Here is an 11,131-nt window from a genome sequence, read left to right as displayed (position 1 = left end):
CTCCTGATGGAGGGTGTCAATGACGGTCCTCTGGACAGCAGTCAGATCAGCAGTCTTCCCCATACTTGTGATTTAGTTTACTGAACCAAGCTGAGTGTTTTTCAAGGCTCAGGAAACCCTTGCAGGTGTTTCGAGTTAATTAGACGATTCAAGTGATTCGTTGAACACCCTACTAGTATACTTTTTCATGATATTCTAATATTTAGAGATAGGATATTTGAGTTTTCTTAAGCTGTATGCCATAATCAGCAATATTAAAATAATAAAAGGCTTGCAATATTTCAGTTGATTTGTAATGAATCCAGAATGTATGACATTTTTGTTTTTTTAATTGCATTACAGAAAATAAAGAACTTTATCACAATATTCTAATTTTCTGAGACAGTCCTGTAAAGACAGAGAAAGGAAACGATAACGTTTATGGTTAAGTGTTAGCACCCCCCGAAGAGGCACAAGCTCTTACGTTGATATTGGACATTTCATTAGATTCAATTTGGAAAAAACGGGAGGGAAAAAAACAAAACTTATATCCGAATAACGAAATTGAAACCAGAATAGTACTCCAACGAACGAATATTCGGGTACAGCCCTATTTTAAGGTACACATGAGGGTATTCACAGATCATGGAAATTCCCCATGAGGAATTATTAATGTTGCTTTTATTGCGTAATGAATATTATTCTCCCATCATCTCCCACGATCGGAGAATAATATTCATTATATCCGCTTATTACATTTTTTGACATTATTACTTGGTATAGTGGCCATTTTCTCATGTGTATGACTTTCATCATATAGCGTTATCTAAACCTTCACAAACTAATGAGCTAATCAAAATGTTTCACAGCAAAACTGTTTTCATTATACTTTCATGTTGACCCATTTTTCCCGTCTTCTCCCGCAGACCTTCCAGAACCCCGAGTACGTGGCCAGCCTGGTCCCCACCTACGTCATCCTGTTCGTGATGGGCATTTGGGCGTTTTACTCCGCCGGCGGCTCCCTAAGGAACCTCAAACTCTGCCTTACCTGCAAAGACAAGGACTTCCTGCTCGCCAACCACCGGCCCAGATAACGCAGCACACAAGGCGCTGTGCAGGACTCTTTACCCAAAGATGACCGAGTTCACACACACACACACACACACACACACACACACACACACACACACACACACACACACACACACACACACACACACACAGCGAGGAAGCAGAGTTAACCTTCTGTTAACCTGCTGTTTCACTAAGAGGTATTTCATCTTCAATCTAAACACGTAAAAGCAGAATCAGAGAAAGGTCCTTGAATGAAAGGAACCAACTATTTGGATTCATGTCCACCTCAGTTTGTTATTCAAAAATACAAAATGTCTTAAATCTAGCTGATAGTGTCCCCTGTTTGTTGCCTGATGCTTCGAAGCTAACTGACAAAAGGTGTTTTAGATAGAAACGTTTCACATTCTGTAAATATTCCAGTGTTTTCAACAATCTTCTTTTCAAATGTGTCAAAAGGTGGATTTTTCATTTCTGATCAGAACTCTTTGTGTAAATATTTATGCATTTGTAATTCCCTGCTGTGTAGATAGTGAAATCTTTTTTCAAGATGTGATGTCTTTTAGTCTGTGTAAGAACTTGCCTTTGATTTGAAATGAACACAGATTGACCGTTTGTTTGTTTGATCGCAGTTATCTAGAGACCATGACTTTATAACTTCTGTAGGGCAATTAAATGAAATCACCATGACTTCCTTTAGTTGATTCTTTTGTTCCACGCTTGAGTATTTATGTCTCAAAGATAATGGTTACTAATTAGAAGGCTGAATGCAAAAACATTGCATTTCATTTAATTTGCACGCTTTTGGCCAATTGTACTTCTCATGGTATTCCAAACCGCTCTAACATATCACAACTCAGTCCCACAGGAATTAAAAAAATGTAATTGACCTTTGCGGCTTTCAGTGACCTGTAAACCTATGAAAAATAGTTGAATCCTGTTCTTGCGAGAATACAAATGTTTAATATCGCCAAGTGAGTCCTTATCAAAAGGATTAAAATGAAGAGTCAGCTTCCGTGTAGATAAACGGATGGTTCATGTACTTTATTTCTCACTCCCGTGTGTACACAAATCCACTATTATAAAAACACAAATAGGATTTAGAACAGGTGGAAATTTGTCCTCCATGATTTTTGAATGTTGAATTTCTTTGTTGCCTTTTATTTTTGCTTGTGAGTGAGTGCAGGAGTTATCATGAATACTCCAAAATCAACAAATGTTTTCCATTTGCTCCTGCTTTTGTTTTGGTGTTGATCTGCTTGTACAGTTTGTAAAAAAAAAACATGTCCTAAGCATCGCCTTAAACTAGTCCACTGGTAGAAACATGGGGGAATGTCATCTACATTCCCTATGTTTTATATATACATAATCAAATAACGCTGGTTCACAAAGGTAGAGAAGACTTAGTATATGCAGTTGACCTACAGATTAATTAGTGCAGACCATAATAGAATCCTGCAATAAAATCTCCCTTCATAAAGGTTATATTTTTTGGTTTATTTATTTCAAAAAGCTGTTGATTGAAGAGATTTTGGAGGGCTTAGTTTGTGGTACTGTTGAACTCCGAAGTGTTTCCGTTATTTAGTCAACCTTTATAAACAAGGTGGACACAATGATAGAAACCCCTGTCAATATGAGGCAATACATTTAACAGCATGCAGACAGTTATGTTTCCCTCAGACGATTCATAATAACTTTGATATTCTCTTAGCATCACCCTGAAAGCAACATTTTAAAAGGGCCCTATTCTGCTCCTTTTCAGGTTCATCTTTGTATGTTGTGCCTTTTCTGTGACGTTGACCTGTCAAAAAGGTCTTTATTTTTCTCAGGCAGAGGCAAGGCAAGTTTATTTATATAGCACCTTTCAACACAAGGCAATTCAAAGTGCTTTACAAAAATGAAAAACATTAAGAAAATGGCATTTCAAATCAGTCATTAAAAAGCAAAGATAATAAAATAAACATTAAAATAAAAGATTCATGGATAAAAGTTACAGTGCAGTAGTTTAAGATGTGAATAGTTCAATTAAAAGCAGCAGCAAAAAGAAAAGTCTTCAGCCTGGATTTAAAAGTAGTCAGAGTTGCAGCGGGCCTGCAGGTTTCTGGGAGTTTGTTCCAGATATTTGGAGCATAATAACTGAACGCTGCTTTACCATGTTTAGTTCTGACTCTGGGGACAGAAAGCTGACCAGTCCCTGAAGACCTGAGAGTTCTGGATGGTTCATAATTTAGCAGGAGGTCAGAAATGTATTTTGAGCCTAAACCATTCAAAGCTTTATAAACCAGCAGCAGCATTTTGAAATCTATTCTTTGACACACAGGAAGCCAGTGTAAAGATTTCAGAACAGGAGTGATGTGATCCACTTTCTTAGTGTTAGTGAGGACTCGAGCAGCGGCGTTCTGAATCAGCTGCAGCTTTCTAATATATTTTTTAGTGAGACCTGTAAAGACACCATTACAGTAGTCGGGTCTACTGAAGATAAAAGCATGGACAAGTTTTTTCCAAATCCTGCTGTGACATTAGTCTTTTAATCCTAGATATGTTCTTAGGTGATAGTAGGCTGACTTAGTAACTGCCCCCCGGGACTGTGTGGGAGGAACTCCCTCTGGCGGGAACTTGCGATTTTAGCCTTTGCAGACCATTACAGGCACAAAAAGCTATAAAACACACTACGGGAAAAATAGTAGGGCCCCTTTATTTATTTTTTTTTTTTTTTGTGACCAAATACTTTAAAAACATCATGGCGATAGACTCTTTACATCTTCAATAGTCTGTGACTGTATGCCACAAACAGGCTAGAGAAGTAAATAAGTATTGAGATAAAAATGCTAATTTAATGCAGAAAAATATAAAATACAGAAAACAGTCAGTCATTTCATGTCACCTCTTAATGAGACGTCTGCAGGACACAAAGCAGGCGCCAGGTTTCCTGTGTGTGTGTGTGTGTGTGTGTGTGTGTGTGATGTCGCGAAAGCATTATGCTTTCGGATGATGCTTAATTTCTCACGTCCAAAAAGACAACAAGCTCCTGCTCAAGCCAATCGCACAAACTAATCAGAAATCAATCGCTGTAAAACAAAATAAATCTTCTTAAAATGTCCCTCCCCTCGCTCTCTAGTCTTGTTTCCATTTATGAAAGCAGATACCTCCTGGCTAGGCGACACAAAGCCTGTTGGGCTCTCTTGAGGGCTTCAGTCAGTCAAAGGCCTTTTTCACCCAGACAGCAGACAGACAGGGCAGGAAGTGTTTATTTTGCAACAAAAATATCCCTCAAAATTTTCTCATGCTTATATGAGTCCATGCAGCTGTTGACATGGGGTCAACTCTGTGATATTAAAGGTTTGTGTTCCATGTCAGGGTTCAGGAGGTGATGCCTTCAGGTTCATGTGTTTATCACTGATCAAATTACCTGACTGCCTGTGTATGATTTTTCAACATTTTGGTTTTCAGGTGGCTGGAGAGAAAATGCCATGTTGATGTTGCTCCACAATCAAAGGATATTATATTATTGTAGTTGAAATCTGTACAATTTAATGTATTTTTTTCAGTGAAGTAATTTCAGTTTATTGCACCACACTTTATTTATTAATCTCAGTTGGAAATCTACCGTCATGTAGAAAATAGCCTATGCTACCTATACCTTTACATTTTACTTCATATACATGTGCAATACTGTGCCATGTAAGTGAAGTGGACACGGTGCAAGTAATGCAACAAATCAAGCAGGGATAATGTAAAATTGTAGAGAAGATATTATCAGTTAATTGGAAGATGTTGAAAGTGTAAAGAGCTTGAGTTTTTTTCATTTGATTATGTTTAATTTGGCATGGCCATTTGAATCCCCGCAGGTTCTGTGATGTTTCCCTCGCAGTGGACCACAGAGAGGCACTGTTCTCTGTAAATACTGCACAGTTACGTTTAAACCTGTGCTGAATTATTTTTAACATTAGGTTTGATTTGATGACAGCACACGTATAACAGCCGTCTCATTGGGTTTGGTGGTCTGTACGTTTATGAATGATATGTAATTGAATTGTTAAATATCGTACCAGTGGTTGTAGTTCGAATACTTTCATGCATCAGTTAATTAGTAGCCTATATCTCTGATTGCAGTTGCGGCCCCGCCCCGCCCACGCGCGCCCACCTGCGCATAAATTATGCTAATGAGCAGGTGCAGCGGTTCTTGAGGCGCGCGGCTGGTCGCTCGTGGATGATCCGGATGGAGCAGCGCAGGGAGCAGCGGGAGTCCAGCCGGAGGGTTTTCACCAGGTGATGCTGTCCAAACCCGACTGACTGCGGATCCGCGAAACACGAATGGATCCCTATTTAAGACGGAGCTGGAAAAGGCTTCTTCACTTAATATCTTTGTATTATATTCTAATTTATCAAGGTGAGTCACATCCTTACACGGGAATATATTCTGCTGGTTATTCTGCACATATAGTGAAGTGTGTTTTTCTCAGAGAAAGTACAATAATCAGTCCTAGATGTCCCTTACATTTTTTGAAGGACTTAGAAAATTAGGACTAACAAGTCAAAATTGTTCTCTTGTCTAGATCTGATTCTATTTTTTTCATTTTATTAAAGTAATATTGACTATATATATTGTTCTATTATTTAACTTTTTACATTTTTCACATTTGTTTTTATTTTATTTTTGACTTTATTTCCCATTATTTCAGCGCATCTGTCCTTCGGTGTTGAGAAAGTGAACGTTTCTAACGGGAATGAATTTAATAAGTGAGTTATTTTTTATATATATTTCAATAGCATTGTGTTGTTTTTATAATTTTTCATCATCATTTAAATCCTTCTAGGTTATTTGCATTAATACATACAGTAAATAGTATTTTTGTATATAAAATATACAGTATTCAGTTTTTTGGTATTATACCAATACATTTAAGATAATGATATCAACAATATGTTATAGTTGTATCTAGGACTAAAACAGTTGGTTTATGAATCAATTAGTGGAACAACATAATATCAATAAGCATTTATTTTGAAAATCAATTAGTCATAAAAGTTATTTATTTTACCAAACTGAAAAGAAAACATCTTCTATTTTGCTTATCAAAATTACATTTTGCTGTCTTTTTTGGGTTAGGTTTAGGGTTAGGGAATTTTGAATACTTTTTTATTGTTGGTTTCACAACATTTTTTGACTAAAATGTGTAATCTTGTAAGCATTTTCACTATTTTTGACATGTTAGAGATCAACTAATTAATCAATGTATTGATAACAGCAATAAGAAGATTAAATGTAGCAGCCCTAGTGTTTTAGGTGGCGCTTTGTCACTGGAATATCATGGAGCAGGCATTGTTTGCTTGATTGATGGGTAGTTTTTGGGGGGGTTGTTTTTTTTGTTGGTGGTTTGGTTGGTTCCTGGTTGGTGGGTTTGTGGTGTTCGGGGGAAAGCTGCAACAGGAACAAACCTCTCCTTGTTCTCTCTGTCCCAGCAGCGGGAGCAGCGGGATAAAGCAGCAGAAATGGGACACCGCTTCCCAGGGAGGGCAGGTAGGCAGCCGCATTGATCATTGATGCTGATGGAGCTGCTTCAAGCAGCAAGCACACAGCCGCAGATCACCAAAAAATCTGCAAAGCTCACACCAAAACACAGAAAAGAAAAAAAAGAAAACTACCGTCACCTGAAGGGTTTTCTTCTAATAATGTATACACTGTGTGCCTACAAATTCAATCAAAGATTTAGATTGGGTAGATCAGTTAAAAATATATAAATTAAATATACATTAAGATGTACATACATTAATAAATAATACTATATACAGTATATATATATGGATGCAAATTATCATGCATGTTTTCAGAAATAATAGAATAAGTTTAGATAAAAGTGGCAGCCATTATTCTTACAACAGTTTGACTTTAATTCCCAAATGTCAAATTCAAAACATTTGAATAATTTTGTTTGCTTTTAGTGGGGTATTTTAAATGTATGCTTTTGTTTTCATTGAAAGGTTAACACGGATCGAGTCCGAGACTAAATGCACGTTTGGTATCTTAAATGTATTTCAGAAAAGAAAAAGTAAAAATCACGCATGGGATCTGAATGAGACTATACCTAGATGACATGTATAGATATTAACTCAAAATGCTCATTGTCTCAAACTAATGTGCAATTCAGCATGTAGGTAAAATTGCTCAACGGTGACATTTGTTCCTCAGAAACCGACATGTCAGGTAGTCCCAGCAGGGATATACAGTAGCCGGTCTGTTGTCTCACCCTTCCACTATCAGAGCCTCGATCAGCCTGAATGTGGTCGCTCCTTTTGTCCGGATTCCCTTTGGCTTAGAGAGGCGTGAGAATCCGGTCCAAACTATAGAAGTTAGTAAAGTAACAAAGCAATTAGTAGCAAAGTTCGTAGGCCATAGGTATGGAGAGCGGATATGTCTTGTGTAAAATCTCTGTCACGTGGCTCAACACTGCTGCTGTGTTCACGTTTGACTTGCTCAGTATCGATATCACTGATAGTAATCAGTGATTAATGATTCATAGTCGCACACCCCTCGTACAACCCCTACCCCTAACCTTTGCCATCTGCTTTGTTTGGGCTCTTTGGGGTGAAAGTCGTCGTTTGAGAGCTCAGGTATATAGGGTGGCTCAAAACTTAGAAACAACTTCTGACTGATCAGTTCGTGAATGCAAATGTTTTAAAAGGTTTTCAAACCAAAAGTTGCGGTCATTGTTTATTTTTGTTCAAAATCTAATTGTAATAATCTGACTGTGAGACTGACCGTTGAGCAGCCCGACCAAGCAAGGAGGCAGAGGCAGAACGTCCAAAAATATAACCCGACGTGGGAATTAATTAAAATCATTTGCACATAGTTCACAGCCTCAATCCTGCTGTTCTCCGTGAACACATCCTGCAGCCACAAAGATCTCACACCCACTCCCAGCCTCTCCACAGACAGGGAAAACAGAGCCTAAATACCTACACACTAATTAGTAATAATGAGACACAGGTGAGGGGGGAGCAATTAGACACAGGTGAGGGGGGAGCAATTAGACACAGGTGAGGGGGGAGGAGACAACACAGGGCACCAGGTGCACACAATCAGCAACAGACATGGGGAAAGGGGAAGATGTCGTCAATATACCTATTAAAACAATGATTAGCCTATATAAACATGTCCACGTGAGCTCTAGTAACGGCGTTTCGTCGTTAAACTGACAATTTTCAGTGCCAAAAAATACAGATATTTAGTTTCCCCCAAGGGTTTTGTTCCAAGAAAGCTTTCAAAACTCGAATATTTTAATTTGGTAAACTTGGGGAGAATTCATATGTAAATTCAACAGACTAACTGCCTACTTCGCCTCATATCTCATACAACAAAGATGATCCAAAATGGGAAAAAACACTGGGGGAAGTGGTGGAGGAGAGGGTGGGGTTGTCGACATGGATGGGAAAGCTGAGTTTGAAGTCACAGAGGAGTCATTAATGAGACAGGTTGACAGCTCTTTTCTCTCAAGCCTCTTCTTTTCCCAGCACTGTCTCAGTTTCATCCTCACTAGTGCGGCAACCAGTACAATTCTGGGAGGAATTTATTCCCCAAATGAAACACAGAATTGTAAAAGCTTTTGGTGTCTTACATTTTAAATCAGATCGTTATAGATCCGCCCACCTAGAGATTAGCTAAGGTCCAATATGAAAATCATCAGATCCAATATAGTTTGTTGGAAAAGGCTCTGGTAGGATAAGATACATTTATTGAATGACTGAATGCCTGCAAATAATGCAATAAATACCTGTTTATACAATTTTTCTCCTTGAAGGACCTCCAGACAGAAGCTGCTGCATTAGAAAGCAACATGTCTGGTTCCAGTCATTCACTGGCCAGCCGGACCACTGCGTCCAACCTGACGTCCAACCTGACGTCCTCCAGCATGGAGAGCACACCAACCTCCTCTAGAACCCTCAGTTCAGATCAATCATCTTCAACGACAGCTCCATCTAGTCAAACACCCTCTAGAACAGTATCACCCAGCCAATCCCCAGGCAGCATAGCTAAAACCAGCCGATCACCAATCACCATAACATCAGCCAAACAATCACCAGGCAGCCCATCAGAAGCCAGCCAATCAACAACCCCCAAAACATCAGCCAGCCAATCACCAGGCAGCAAAACAGAAACAAGCCAATCATCAGGCATTAGAACAAAAGCTAGCCCATCGCAAACCACCAAAACATCAACCAGTCAACCACCAAGTAGCGCAACACAAGCTAGTCAATCACCCACCACCAAAAAATCAACCACTCAACCACCAAGTAGCGCAACACATAGCAACCAAGCACCAACCATCAAAATATCATCCAGCCAATTACCAGGCAGCACAACACAAGGCAGCCAATCACCAACAACCAAAACATCCGTAAGCCAATCACACAGCAGCACAACACAAGGCAGCCAATCAACAACCACCAAAACATTGGCCAGCCAATCACCAGGCAGCACAACACAAGCCAGCCAATCATCAACAAGCAGAACATCAGCCAGACAATCACCAGGCAGCACACCACCAGGCAGCCAATCACGAACCCAAAAAGTACCATCCAGCCAATCACAAACAATCACAAGAAAATCATTAGGGACTACAACAATAGCCAGTCAAGCACCAACTAAAATATCACCAGCCAGCCAATCACCAACAAAGAAAGCCCCACCTAGCCAGTCTTCAACTAGCACAGCCAAATCCAGCCAATCACCAACTGTCACATTGCCAGCCAGTCAATCAACAATCAGCAATGCCCTTGCCAAAAACGTAGCTGACCACTCAGCAGGCAGTACTACAAAACCTAGCCAATTTTCATCCAGTCAGACACCATTAAGCCAATCATCAACCATAGCAAACACATCAAACCAATCATCACTCGACTCAACATATTCTAATCAATCACCAAGCACTTTAATAGCAGCTAATACAACCTCAAACAGCTCAAACACATCACACCCCATAACGTCAAGCTTGACATCACATAGCCGATCACTGTCCAATTCATCAACATCTGAACAGTCCTTGTTCAACCCATCGCCATCAAACCAATCATCATCTGGTTCACCAGGAAACACATTCAGCAGAGATGGGCCTCAACTTAATATCTCCCTGTTAGCCAGACAGGGGAAGGAAGCCCTGAGGTCATCGTTTCGTCGGATTGAAGGTATTTTTATAAAGGGTGATATGAAAAATTCATACTTAAAGCTATCAAGTTGTATTATTTGTTATAGTTTTAAGATGGCACAAGAAACAAATGTGAAAAGGGAAGGTTTTTATGTTTTGTGATTTACAGCACTCAAAGAAATTAAGGCATAGTGGACTGATAATAAAATAAACATAAAACATGAATAACACAGCTGTAAAATACATGAATAAAAGTTAAGTTTGAAGGACTTAAGTATTGAACTAAACAGTAATGGTGAATAAGACTGACAACCCTCAGCATTGCAGGCCGGACAGATGTTCTGACCAAAATGTCCAATGTTTTTTAAACCCCCTGAAGCCATTTTAGAAGCTCAAACAACCCCTGTTTAACTTTCCCCTTAAAAAATGAACAAAAGGAAAATAGCTTTTATCTAATGAATTCCCCCACCTCATAACCCTCTGTATGTTACCTGGGCTTGTGGGGGACGTGGCTGGCTGAACAGACATGCTGTAAGCCCACTGAGCAGATGGTGCTACTGCAGGATGTGGAGCACTCGTTTGGTGGTGCGTTCAGTGACTGGAACATTTGCTGGGGCCCCATCACTCCGTGTGAGTGCTGACAGATGGGGACTTCCTTGAAGTCGTTACCTGCAGTCACTCAAAGTTAGCTGTCTGTTGCAGTGGTTGACATAAATTGTCATGTAAGAGTCATTTATAATCTTGCTTTTTCTTTCTTAGTTTTTAGCCTGAGAAGTTTTAAATGGTTAGGAACAAGAAATCCTGCACACTGTCAGTCTTTTCTACTCTCTTTATACACTTATAATTTCAATCAGTAGACTTTTATCAAAATGAATATGAAGTACTGTACGGAACAATGAAATTGGGGAAATAGGTTTCAGTATCACACCCCCACCCCC

General features: G+C 39.3%; 1 protein-coding gene across 1 annotated transcript in view; it reads left to right on the top strand.

Moving 5' to 3' along the window:
- aph1b (APH1B gamma secretase subunit) overlaps positions 1-1,740 on the top strand; it is an 8,053-nt gene extending 6,313 nt beyond the window's left edge. The window contains exon 4 of the mRNA XM_010782163.1: positions 849-1,740. Within this exon, the coding sequence (XP_010780465.1) occupies positions 849-1,073 (225 nt within the window). The 3' untranslated portion in view covers positions 1,074-1,740. The remainder of the gene's footprint in view (positions 1-848) is intronic.
- The last annotated feature ends 9,391 nt before the right edge of the window (positions 1,741-11,131 follow it).

Source organism: Notothenia coriiceps, unplaced genomic scaffold (genome assembly GCF_000735185.1).
Source record: "Notothenia coriiceps isolate Sejong01 unplaced genomic scaffold, NC01 NC01_scaffold00024292, whole genome shotgun sequence".
NCBI lineage: Eukaryota > Metazoa > Chordata > Actinopteri > Perciformes > Nototheniidae > Notothenia > Notothenia coriiceps.
The sequence above is the reverse complement of the archived record's forward strand: the minus strand, read 5'-3'. Positions and strand labels throughout refer to the sequence as shown.